This window comes from Spea bombifrons, chromosome 5 (genome assembly GCF_027358695.1).
Source record: "Spea bombifrons isolate aSpeBom1 chromosome 5, aSpeBom1.2.pri, whole genome shotgun sequence".
NCBI classification, from domain to species: domain Eukaryota; kingdom Metazoa; phylum Chordata; class Amphibia; order Anura; family Pelobatidae; genus Spea; species Spea bombifrons.
In genome coordinates this window covers 4,520,338-4,534,116 of record NC_071091.1, presented here as the reverse complement: position 1 = coordinate 4,534,116, position 13,779 = coordinate 4,520,338, and the positions used below count along the sequence as shown (strand labels likewise).

At 41.4% G+C, this 13,779-nt stretch overlaps 1 protein-coding gene across 1 annotated transcript; it reads left to right on the top strand.

The window, feature by feature from the left end:
• Positions 1-569: 569 nt before the first annotated feature.
• Positions 570-13,129, top strand: HHATL (hedgehog acyltransferase like). Its single transcript, XM_053468295.1, has 12 exons — positions 570-703; positions 4,536-4,668; positions 4,764-4,831; positions 5,632-5,745; positions 6,456-6,650; positions 7,923-8,132; positions 8,658-8,829; positions 9,550-9,694; positions 9,948-9,983; positions 10,882-11,083; positions 11,753-11,894; positions 12,985-13,129. The coding sequence occupies exons 2-12, from the start codon at positions 4,563-4,565 to the stop codon at positions 13,104-13,106; spliced, it is 1,512 nt and encodes a 503-aa protein (XP_053324270.1). The 5' UTR covers positions 570-703; positions 4,536-4,562; the 3' UTR covers positions 13,107-13,129.
• The last annotated feature ends 650 nt before the right edge of the window (positions 13,130-13,779 follow it).

The window sequence follows — 13,779 nt, the reverse complement described above, 5'->3', positions numbered from 1 at the left end:
TTATATTATTATTAGTGTTAGTCAATAATAATCTACTCTGATAATAACACCAATAATACTACTAATAATAAATAATACTACTAGACAATACTACTAATAAATATTAATAATACATAAATATAAATTAATATTAGTCAATCGTAATCTATACTGATAATATTAATTTATATTTATGTATTATTGATATTTATTAGTATTAGTAGTATTGTTTAGTAGTATTATTTATTATTAGTAGTATTATTATTGGTGTTATTATTAGAGTAGATTATTATTGACTAATATTAATTAATATATTTATGTATTATTAGTATTAGTAATAATATTATTAATTATTAGTAGTAATATTATTGATGTTATCATAATAGATTATTTTCTCAGATTAATTATTTTTTATTATGCATTATTATTATTATTATTATTATTATTATTATTATTATTATGATATAAGTGCTGTAGTGTGAGGTTTGGGGGCTTCTGTGTGGCTGCTGCTGCCTCCCAGGCGGTGGTGACAGGCTGCTCCTGCCAGCCTCACTCCCCCTCCCACCCCCTGCTAAACTTACCCCAGCCTCTCCTCACTCCTCCACTCACAGCACTCATGGACCCTCCACAACTCATTTTGTAGGACACTGATTTCCCAGGAAAGGGGGGCTTCTCTTTAAACTTCATTGTGGAATCCTGAGACCCTCCAAGACTGCATCACAAGGTCAGTGAAGGGGGTTGTTTTTTGTTGCCCCAAATACCCTGAACTGCTGCATGGGGGCTCTGAGGGCTCATATACACAGCTATGGGGTCTTTCATGCTGTACATTCTCATGTACCTGATCAGTTAACCCTTTCCCAACCCCAGTGGGGAGCATTAGGCAGCCACTGGCGCTTAATGTACTGCATAAACCTTGGCAGACTAAGCATGATAGGAGTTATTCTGCATAGCATTAATGGGTTAATAAATCTACCGTGTAAATAGTGCATGTTTGTACGTTAGGTATATTTATAAGTGCTGCTTCTTACAAATAATTTTGCAATGTGACTTTATTTAACCCCTTGAATGCCTGACGTCGGATAATTTAACTTATCGTCAATCAAAGGGTTAAAGAATAAAAACGTAAGCATAAATTCAAATATCTATCCATCTATCTGTCCATCTTATTTTATTATAATGTAAATATGAGCCGGCGGCATGCGCGTGTGTGTCCGTGTGCGTGTGTGTGCGCGTGTGTGTGCGTGTCTGTGTGTCTGCGTGTGTGTCTGCGTGTGTGTATGTATGGAATGACATGTCTGCAAGCCCCGGGACTGCAGCTTCCCGTATCACGCAGCTCACTGCGGCTGCAGAGCCCGGGACTCGGGGCTATAATTGGAAGGAGATGCAGTTTGCAGCTGAATTAGCGATTCCCTCCGCACTGCTGACACTTCATTCACTAACACCAGGCGTCCTTCACACGCTCCGGGCTGGGAGTCCAAGGGCAGGGGCGCTCCTGGCTGTAGGGCCCTGAAGGAGTATTAAAGGAGGGCCCTCCTGTGATAAATGCTGGAAAAGATAAAGCACATAGTAATGTGTATGTGTGATGTGTCGTGTGTGTATGTTCAATGTGTATGTGTGATGTGTATGTGTGTATGTGTGATGTGTATGTTCGATGTGTATGTGCAATGTATATGTGTTGCGTGTATGTGTATACGCGATGTGTATGAGTGGTGTGTATGTGTTGCATGTATGCACAATGTGTATGAGTTATGTGTATATGCAGGGTGTGAGTGCAATGTGTATCCGTGTACATGGGAAATATAATCATGTGAATGTATGTTTTAATAGCATGCTCATCATATGATATTTGAATGCTTAAGTATCTTGTGATCAGTCAGTATATGGCTGCAGGTCTGGCTTTAGGTTAATAGGGACCCTGAGCCCAGACTTAGGGGTCTCATCTCTGACTCCAGAGATTTTAAAAAGGATCGCAATACCTTTCATCAGAAATATACCTTCCAGCCATATTATGTTTTCTGAGACCCTTGCACACAAGGGGGCTCGTGCTGAGCCCCCTTGTGTGCAAGGGTCTCAGAAAACATAATATGGCTGGAAGGTATATTTCTGATGAAAAGTATTGCGATCCTTTTTAAGCTCTGCAGGGGAGGAGTCAACATTGAGCTCTTCAGGGTGGGATGGGGCAGAGCTCTTCAAGGGAGGGAGATAGAACTGAAATCAGCAGGGGAGGAGCCAGATGATCTGGCTGTGCCGTGTGGTCTAGGAATATTGGTGGGATGAGCTGTAGCTGAACAAACCGGTGAACACATATGTAAGGAACAAATGGTTACACTGCAGCTTTTGCTATGGCCTTTTTTAATCACGGTGAGGTCAGGGGCAATCCCTTAATTTGCCCCTACCCCAGTCTCACTTTCAGCAGAGCCCTTTTCATCCCTGGCAGTGCGGTGCGATGGCGGTGGCAGCTCCCACCTCTCCACTATCGAGTCCTCCTTCATGGTCTGCCCCCTGTCTGATTCCCGGCTCCAGGATATGAAGTCATAACCCAGGACTCAGTAACATCACATATATAGACCTCCACCCCACCGTGAGGACCTCCAGACCTTGGTGTTTGTTGAGTGGGCCCTAGGGAGAGATGCTGTGGGCCTCTAAGGTGTCTGCCCTTTTGCCTCATGTTGAAAAAGGACCCATCACTATGAAATGTTTGTTTTGCTCACAATACCATTTCTGCTGAAGGGTTGATCCATGCACTCACTACTGAATTGTTGGGAGGAATGTTTTCAGTGGGGTGTTTCACTCCCTAACAACAAATCTATAGTAAGAATATTGGTTTCCCCAGATGGCGCGCATGTTATTCCACCGCCCCTCGCTGCTTCGTGGGGTAGTATTTACAGTATCCCGAGATCAGTTACAGCTGAGACTCAGGAGCCTTCGAGGAGCTTATAATCTCCAGATCATCTGAGCCGTCCAGATGGGTTCCACGCCAAGAAGACTCTCCCCGCCTGTCCCGCATGTCACAGGCAGGCGCTGATACAGGGGCCCCGACCGTATCATAATAATAATAAAAGCCTGTCGCCGGGCACGCAGGAATCATTCAACTTTATTTAATAAAGCGGCCCTTTATAATGTATAGTTAAATCAGTGAGCCGGCCCCTGTATAATGTATAGATAAATCAGTGACCAGCCCCCTGTATAATGTATAGATAAATCAGTGACCGGTCCCCTGTATAATGTATAGATTAATCAGTGACCGGCCCCTGTATAATGTATAGATAAATCAGTGACCGGCCCCCTGTATAATGTATAGATAAATCAGTGACCGGCCCCTGTATAATGTATAGATAAATCAGTGACCGGCCCCCTGTATAATGTATAGATAAATCAGTGACCGGGCCCCTGTATAATGTATAGATAAATCAGTGACCGGCCCCTGTATAATGTATAGATAAATCAGTGACCGGCCCCCTGTATAATGTATAGTTAAATCAATGACCGGCCCCTGTATAATGTATAGATAAATCAGTGAGATGACCCCTGTATAATGTATAGATAAATCAGTGACCGGCCCCCTGTATAATGTATAGATAAATCAGAGAGCCAGCCCCCTGTATAATGTATAGATAAATCAGTGACCGGCCCCCTGTATAATGTATAGTTAAATCAGTGACCGGCCCCTGTATAATGTATAGATAAATCAGTGAGATGGCCCTGGGTAATGTATAGTTAATATTTTAACACCGTGCAGGATAGACGAGGCATACTTGAAGTTGTGTCAGCGAAGCGTCTCAGAATCTGCTGATCATAGAATGTATAGAATGGATACGCGTATAGAAGCGGGGAGGAAATACCTGGGCTAAGCAATTATCGTGCAAAATGTTAAAAGTGCTCTTATCACCATAGCAACCAGAGAAACGATTAGCAGGAACATTCCGTCGGATGTTGGGGTGATAACCTTTTTTTACACTTTTTCTCAAAATCACTTTTTTCTGTATAAAACCCCAACTATTTTTTTGGTTGCTTGATATTGAGTTGGGGCAGGCTGGGGGGTAACTCGGTGCTGGGCTCATGTCACGGGGCATCTATTGAGTTTGAGCCGGATTGTTACCCCCTCCACCCTAACACTTAATTCCAGTACAAAGGAGAACACAAGGCCGGCTCTATAATTCTTGCTGAGACTCTCTCCTAGCGGGGCATTTACCCCAGGGCAGCGCCACCAGCCTTTGGGGTTGGGGTTATAACAGTAATGGGCTGGTTGGGGGCGATCCATGACCTCCCTTTTTACCTCGTCATTGAGTAGCGGAGCCGCAGGGAGCCTCATCTCCCAATAGGCTGCGGCCCCCCTGGACCTGCTGCCCTAGGCCTAGTCGTCATACCCCGGACCTCTCCTGGTTTTCCCCAGAGGCTCCAGTTGAAGCGCAGCTTCTCCGAGTCTCCAGGTAACGAAGGAGAAACTCTGAGTCGCAGGAGCAGTGTTCACGCCTACTCCACACCCACACCACGCCCACTTCCAAAAACGGGCAGCTTCTATTTTTCAATCTCTACTTTTTTCCTTCTCTCTGCAGGCCCTGCTGCTGATCTAAGCTGGCACCATGGGGGTTAAAGCCGCCCTACCGCACTACGAGTTGGGATTCTACGCTCTCGTGCTGACCTGCGCTCTGGTTTACTCCTTGAATGGAGTATTTGAGATGTCTCGAGGTGAGTGATGTCCCCCTTCCGCATATAAAATGTATTAATGATAAAAGACATCGCGCCGCGCAGACTCCCCCGTTAACTTTAATCCCATCCCGCAGATAATATGAACCGAAAGACGTTCCGGGATGGCGTGAAGTCCGGCTGGCATTACATCGGCAGGAAAATGGTGAGTGACAAAAAAATGACCCTGACCTTGGGTACTTAAATAATAATAATAATAATAGTAATAATAATGATAACAATGCTAATAATAATAGTAATAATAATGCTAATAATAATAGTAATAATAATAGTGATAATAATGATAATAATAGTAATAATAATAAGGATAATAATAGTAATAATAATAATTATAACAGTAATAATGCTAATAATAGTGATAATAATAATAACAATAATAATTATAACAGTAATAATGCTAATAATAATAGTAATAATAATAGTGATAATAATGATAATAATAGTAATAATAATAATTATAACAGTAATAATGCTAATAATAGTAGTAATAGTAATAATTATAATAATAATAATAGTGATAATGATAACAAAATAATAGTAATAATAATTCTAATAATAATAATACTGTGTAAGTATGTTAATTAATGTGTGTTTTAGTATGTGTATGTATATACACACATATGCCAAACAAAAATGTGAAAATAATAAAAACTAAACAATTTCCTCTAACCCCCCCTCTTCGTAAATACATCCAATAGACGTTGCAGCACAAAAGCAGTTTATATAAAAGAAGGGGTTAAAAAAAAAAGCAGACTATAAGAAAAAAATATACTCATTTCCTGATATATAAATGATACTTTTTTGCACCCCTGATTCACCAACTTGTGACAACTCCTATCATTCTCATCACCACTCTGGCTGAGCGTCATAAGAGTTATCCGTAAAAACTCATCATCCCAAAAATACACTAATTTCACAGCCGTAACTTGGATTTTGTCCCCACAGGACTCCGCAGACTTCGAGTGGGTGATGTGGTTCACCACGTTCCGGAATTATATCGTATTTGCTCTGACGGGACATGTGATCTTCGCCAAAATATTCTCCATGTTGGTGCCTCAGGTGGGTGTCAGAAACCTTGTTCCACACCAACTTTTCTCGCATTGTGTGCATAAAAAGAGAGCATCCTTCACTGTAACAGCCTCTACCACTTCTGCTGGGAGGCTGTTCCATTTATCTACTACCTTCTCAGTGAAGTAGAACTTCCTAACATTATATCTAAGCCTCTCTTGGGCTCTCTAGAGTTAGATTCTGCTGTAACATTTCTCCTCCTTTGAAATTATCTTCCCTCCTGTCCTTGGTCCTTTATTTAAACGTCCCTCTGCCATCACACCTCTCTGCCATCACTATTTTAGATCATAAGCAGGTACATCGACGATATATGCTAAATACAGAGCGTGGACAGCATTAAAAAACATTGATCATTTTACTCACCGCTACTATGTATTATGGTAAAAAAAATATATGTTTTATAAAAAAAATGATAAATTTATAATAAATATAATAAGAAATATGTGAAATGTCATGTAGTTCATTCAATTATAATGAATTATGAATTTATTTATATTATACCACAATCAATCATAAATTTGTAGAAAGCAGCCGCATTTTAATATAAATGTAAATAATCATCACTTATGCTGTATGGATAAACGCAATTTATATAATGAAAAAACAGGGTTTTTTTATTATTTAAATATTGCGGGCGCGGTATTATTTAGCGGCATTTACACGGGCGCCGTACCGCTTACTGAACGCGTGTTTCCTCACAGTACAGGTCACTGGTTTACATGCTGTACGGGATGCTGACCGTGTGGGCCATTATGGGCAGTAACTACCTAACGCTGATCCTCTCGCACTGCGTCGTCCTCTACACCATCTCCCTGGCCAAGACGAGGTGCTTGTGCTTCGCTGCCGGGCTCTGCAGTCTGGCAACCTTCCGGCTGGAGCCATTCAGCACCTGGCAAGTATGTCTTCTGGGCTTCGATGACCAATAAAATGTGGGTTCATATGTCCACGTGTAGGAGAGTACTTGGAAAATATAAATCCATACCTCCCGTGTGCCCCAGTTTAAGTTGTCCAGTCCCTCATTGCCGCCTAAGTCCATGTCCCCCTCTTTTCCTCCCCTAATGCTCTTCGTTTATGGAGCCCATGCACCGTCTGCTAAAACAATGAAGGTAGCTGATCCAGGAAGCTGTTTAAAAACCCTGCTGGGGTAATATCTCAGCCTCGAAGTAATGAAAATAAACTCAACCAAACAGTATTTACTATCTCTCCTCCTCTCTCTCTTTATGTCTCCTTTTTCTCCCTATCTCTCTCTTCTCATTATCTCTCCCCTTTTTCTCATTATCTCTCCCACCTCTCATTATCTCCCTCATTTCTCTTTTCTCTTCTTATCTTATCCAGTGGTCCTCATCTATCTTCCTTCTCATTACGTTTCCCCTTTCTCCCTATCTCTCCCCTTATTCATTATCTCTCCCATTTACTGTTATTTGTTCCTCTTTTCTCCACCGCTTACCTTTCTCGTTATATCTCCCTTTTTCTTCCCATCTCTCTTCTTTCTCATTATCCCCCTTTTCTCTATCTCTCCTCCCATTCACTCCTCCTCATTATCTCTCCTCCATATCTTTCCCTTTATCTCTTCATTTTCTCTCCTCTTTCTCACTGTCTATCTCTCCCCTTTCTCCCCATCACTTACCTTTCTTAAGTCCTGTGGTGGGGGTGCAAGGTTTGTTTCTACAGACCTCTGTTTCAGTGCTATAGCGTATGACATCATATCCCAGCGCTCAGCATCAATAACCAGAATACTTCATGATGGAGCAGCGAAACAGAGGTCGGTATGAATAGACCCTTTATTTTGGGCCAGTTACAGCTAGATCTGTGATCTCCTAAAACGGCCCTGCTGGAGAGAGCTGGTGGGGAGGCCGACCCCACAAATTGTGGTGGCAGACACCGGGGTCCTTGTAGTGATGCCTCACTGACCCCTGATTGCTCCCCCTTTCAATGCGCCACCTGGGTCTCATGGACCCCCCCGGAACCACGTAAGGAGCGTCTCTAATCATTTCAATTCACATCGGCATCCGTGGGGTTTCTTGTATAAGGTTTATTATGTTTATTTTGTTTATAATGTTTATTAGGTTTATTTTGTTTATTATGTTTATAATGTTTATAATGTTTATTTTGTTTATAATGTTTATTTTGTTTATTATGTTTATTATGTTTTTTCCGCTGGATTCCAGAACGGATTTGTCACCGGAACGTTCACTCTACAAGAGATCCTGTTCTACGGAGGGAGCGGACTGACCGTCCTCCGCTGCATGAGTTTCGCCTTGGAGACCTGCGATCGGAAGGAAGGGTTTTACTCGCCCGTGGAGCTTCTCAAATACAACTTTTACCTCCCGTTCTTCTTCTTTGGCCCCATTATGACTTTCGACCGGTTCTATGAACAGGTGAGTTCGGGAAGCGTAAAGAAACAGGAAAAACCTGCCATGATACGAACGCTTTTTTTTTTTTTTTCTTTTTTTACAATATTTTGTCCGTCGCTGGAAGAAAAACATTTTTTTCAGTAAAAAAAAAATATTTAAAAAACAAAAAAAAAAAGAAAAACTAGGAGACAGCCTCACGGTTTGACGGATGTCAGATCTGTAAACGGACGAAGATTTTATATCCTGCAGCCAAAAGCCCCATCCGGCTGCATCTACAGATAGGACTCCGAAGACAGCGGTGATGATCTGCAGGACCCAATACTGACAGCAGGATTCCATTAACCCCTTCTGCAGGGTGCGTGCTACGCAATGGCAGCCAAATAATATAGGGGAGATTGAGTTCTGGTTATTTTCTTAAGAACCACACTAGCATTTTGAGGAGATAAAGTAGGGTTCCAGGGGCATTACTTTGAGGGAACGTTTGTTTCTCTGCCCGTGATAGTGACCCTGTTACGTCCCGAGTAATCCCCGATTAATATTGTGTTACAGGTGAACACGCGAGCCATCACGCGGAAAGAGAACGAGATGTGGAACATCCGCCTCCAAGCGTTGGGCCACGTCTGCGTTATAATCATGGTGGATGTGCTCTTCCACTTCCTCTACATCTTGACTCTCCCGTCAGACCTCAAGGTCGTGTGCCGCCTTTCAGACTGGTCATTAGGTGCGTAATGAGAAGAATAGATACTATTCTCATGAATGGTATGGTCAATGGCCATTTGACCACTAACTCAAAAGCTATTGAGGCTTCGTACACCTGCGGATCTGACCCTCTGGACGGGCCAATTGGCCAGGAAGTTGAGGAACTTTGGGTCCTGTGAAACCCAAAGGCGACGTGGTCCATTCATGCCAATGCATTTATTGTTCTACGAGGTGTAGGACCTGACTTCCAGTACATCTTGGAGCATCACCCCCTACAAACACCCTGCGTTAGTCAACAGCATCTAAAATCTCTCTCTCAGGCCAAAATTTTTTTTAGAAAACAAAGATTACAAAAATCCATAGTTTGCGCGGAAGATGCCAGGTGCGTGGTGGGAAAACTCAAGTCCAGAAATGTTCTCCCAGAAGAGCACCTGGTCACCTTATTTTAAACACTGTTTACGAGATATTCTCCAATGTATCTACCATCTTCAAAACCCACTTACTGCTTCAACCATGTCCTACAAAACCACCCTTAGGCGCTGATATTCCAAATATTCCTGAATCTATAGGTTGTTTCCATATGGGTTAAAGCACCATAAGCTTAGGCAAACACACAATGCTTCACCGATGCCTGGGAAAAAATTCTGAGAGTTACTGCCCCTTTAAGAGCATTAAAAAGGAATACTCAACGTATGATGAAGCTCATCGCTCAATAAACTCTATCCCTGCTCTCTTCCACCAGCGGGCTTGGCGTACTCCAACCTGGTGTATGACTGGGTGAAGGCCGCGGTGATGTTCGGCGTTATAAACACCATCTCTAGGCTGGATCACCTGGACCCTCCACAGCCACCCAAGTGTATCACCATGCTTTACGTCTTTGCCGAAACGTAAGTCTTAACTCCCCCAATTCCTCCCTTGGACCCCCAACTGGCTATAAAAAAAAACACAACAACCCGGCAGGGCGACCTCCCTTCTAATCAGCCCATAGAGCATAGGGGGCCACAGGGAGCCTTGTCCTCCAGGAACTGCCCCACTGGTTATTCTAAAGCTATGTCCCGGGCCCTGGGTGCGCCCCACTAGCTCTTCCTCTACCGCTGAATGTTATTATATGACATCATTCTCGACGTTCTCCTTTTCCAGGCACTTCGATCGCGGCATCAATGACTGGCTGTGCAAGTAAGTGGAGGCAGAAGCGCTGGAAACGGAAGGAATGAAAGCTTCCCGATAACCGAATGTTTTGAGTGGTTTATTCTCCCCTGATGACCGTCCATTAGGAATTTCCTATACATTCCATGATTTTAAGACAACAGCAACTTTTACAGGAACATATTCATCAAAAATTTACAAAAAAACCCACTAAAATATCTAACCTTGCTTTTTTTTTTTTTAAATAAAAAAAGCATTTAAATTTGTAAACATAATAGCAGATCTTTTCAAGAAAGATGATTATTTTATACTGTATTTTTTTTTTTTAGCAATGTCTTTCATAATTCAGTCTCACGCCCATCCCACACACCTGTAAAAAGATTTCTGTAAAAAAAAAAAAAATCAGTAAAAAAAAATAATTCAGTAAAAAAAATCATTCGGTAAAAAACTAAAAATTTGGTAAAAAAATACAAATTCTGTAAACAAAATATATATATTTAGAATTTACATTCTCTCACTTATTAGAAGAGGGATGAGCTCTATTTCCGTGTTTAAAATGTGTATATTTCGGTACTGCTTTCTGATAATCGAATTTATTTATTATGAGGTTGTTACTGTCCCTTTAAAATTCTAGATTCAAATTTTTCAATGAAGCCAATAAATCATGATTATAGAACTTTTTGATCCAACAATCATCACTTCATCAGCATATTGTGGGATTAGACCCCTTCATGTCTACTTGGTACATCCTGTTTCTATAGCGCCGTCATATTCTGCAGCGATGTACAATGGGTACATCGCTGCAGAATATGACAGCGCTATAAAAATCAATAAATAATAATAATAATAATGTTACAAAAAATTGGAAAAAAATATTGTATTAATTAAATATGTATTAATATATCTCCCGTTCACTTTTTTTTTTTAGGTATGTCTATGACTATCTTGGCCAGAACCACGATAATATCAAGAAGGAGCTCCTGGCCACCGTGTCCACGTTTGCCGTGACCACCCTGTGGCTCGGTCCGTGTAACATAGTTTACATCTGGTCCGTCTTCAACTGCTTCGGCCTGAACTTCGAACTTTGGGTTCAGAAATTCTTCCAGATGGAGCCGTTTGCTAAAATAGAGGTTCGTAGCTTTAAGAATTTGATCCAATAATCTTTAGTTTTGACCGTTTGACCGGGGATACCGAGACAGCCCTGATTATATAGGTGAACGCCACTTATCCCCCCCCACGCTGATCTCTTACTCAGACGGTGATTAGATGCATGTCTCTGCAGCCCTGTTTTGCTTACTAAAGGATGAACCCCCAACAGGGTCTCTATGACAGCAACGTGCCATTGGAACACAGGAGTGATGGGAGTGATAAGGGCCACTGGAACACAGGAGTGATGGGAATGATAAAGGGCCATTGGAACACAGGAGTGATGGGAGTGATAAAGGGCCATTGGAACCCAGGAGTGATGGGAGTGATAAAGGGCCATTGGAACACAGGAGTGATGGGAGTGATAAAGGGCCACTGGAACACAGGAGTGATGGGAGTGATAAAGGGTCTCTGTACGCCTATGAAGAGATTCCATTAAAAATCAGCCTATTCCAGCTACAATAGTCATTTACAGCATTAACCCCGCCTGTGCTGGATTTCTGATCCATTCCATTTTATTTTAATGGTTAAAATGTGCTTTTCTTTCACAAACAAGGAAATTTCCAAGTGACCCCAAACTTTTGAACCATAGTGTATATTATAATTCTATAATTTGGATGACATTTTTTTTTTTATACACTGTTTTCGTTTAGGCGAAGATGCCCGAGTCTCTGTCCAGAAGAATCAGGGGTGTTTTTGGTGCAGCTAACTTTTGGGCAATCATTTTGTACAACGTGTTATCCCTCAACAGCCTGGAGTTTGCAGTAATAGTCGCCAAGAGGCTTCTGATCACAGGTGACATGGAATTCAACTTATTTTTTTCTTTAAACTTGTCTAAGACGGAAACATAGAACCTGCCGGCAGATCGGCCCCATCCGGCCCCCGTCTAGTCACCCGTTTCTCCTGCTGTAAAGACTCAAACCTTAATCAGTCGTTGGTCTCGTCTTAGATTCAGGAGCCGTATGTCTATCCCGCGCATGTTTAATACCCTCAATGTATTACCCTCTACCACTTCTGCTGGGAGGCTGTTCCATTTATCCTATTTTGCTTGTCAGAAAAAATCACCTAAAAACACTGCCTTGTCTTATAATTTAGGTCGAGTTCTACTCACACTCGTCCCTCACACTCTCACTTACTCTGTAATACATTCTTAAATGGGCAGACTGGATGATGAGACCGATCTGCCGACAGGTTCTAGGTTTCTCTGTTATAATTGCCACGTTGGCTGATGAAACACCCCAAGGTCCACAGTCTTAATCTGCCTGTAGGGGGCACATCGTCTCTTTTATATCTCTACAATCTCTCTGTCATCCCTACTTATAGCCTTAAATAAAAGCGAGAATGATGGCTATTATCATTATTATAATTTATATTATTTATATATATTATTGTTACTTATCATTATTATTATTATGATGATTATTATTATTTATTATTTATACTTATTATTATATTAGTATGATGATGATTATTTATACTATTATTAATTATTATCAGTAATAGTATGATGATGATTATATTTTTATTAATAGTAGCAGTATGATGATTATTCTTATTACTTATTATTTATACTTATTATATAAGTTGTATGAGGATGATGATTGTTAGTAGTAGTGTGATGATTATTATTTATACTATTATTATTATTAATTATTATTATATTAGTAGTAGTATGATGATGATTATTCTTATTACTTATTTATACTTATATTAGTAATAGTATTATTAATTATATTATTATTATATTAGTAATAGTATGATTATTTACATTATGATTATTATTATTATTATTATGTAGTAAGATGATGATGATTATTTATATTATTATTGATCTCCGCAGTTTTTAGTTGAGTGAGATTATTAACTCTTTGTTTGCTGCTTCTAGGCTTCCCGTATAACACTCTCTCCATCTGGTTTGTCACTTACTGTGGAGTGCAGCTGATAAAAGAGAGGGAGAGAACGCTGGCCATCGAGGAGGAGAGGAGCGAGAAACAGAAGACGTCCTAATCGAGAACTACAAGAAACAAAAAGCGCTGAATCCCACCCTTAACGGTCTGACGCTGACCGCGAGAAATATAGAGCATCGCTGCACCCAGCCAATGGATGAATAACGGGCTCCGGAGTAAAGCTTTAATAAATATTTTCTGGAAGTACAACAAATGGCTGATTCGTTATAAATGTTACTTTATAAATCGCAAATACCCAGTAAATTCCAAGGCAGTAATCCACAAGCCAACCCGGGCCACTGCTTGGGGCCCCTGGCTAACGATGAATCCCTTTCTATTAATGGGGTATTTCATGTGCGAGAGGTGGGGAGCGAGGAGAGTCATGGGGGGAGAGCGGAGGGTAGAGGACCCGGGGAATTCTGCCTCCGTCCCTTTAATGGCGTCTTGATCTTTTTATGGTTTGGCTGCCTCTTGGTTTTCTCACGGCGGGTAGTAGGTAAGAGTAGAGACATTCATGTGCATAACTGCCAACGGTCTTGAATTTCCTGGAACAGTCCCAACAGCCGGCAGATGTCCTGTTTGCTGGCACTGCAGGCAACTGGGTGCTTGATTCATACTGTGCGAGGGGTAAATTGGGAGGAAATGGGGTATTCCAGGGGCGATACACCCCGTTAGCTGCCCTCAGATTGTGGGCAGTCACCTGTGATGTCACACGTGCTCTGACCGCATTAATC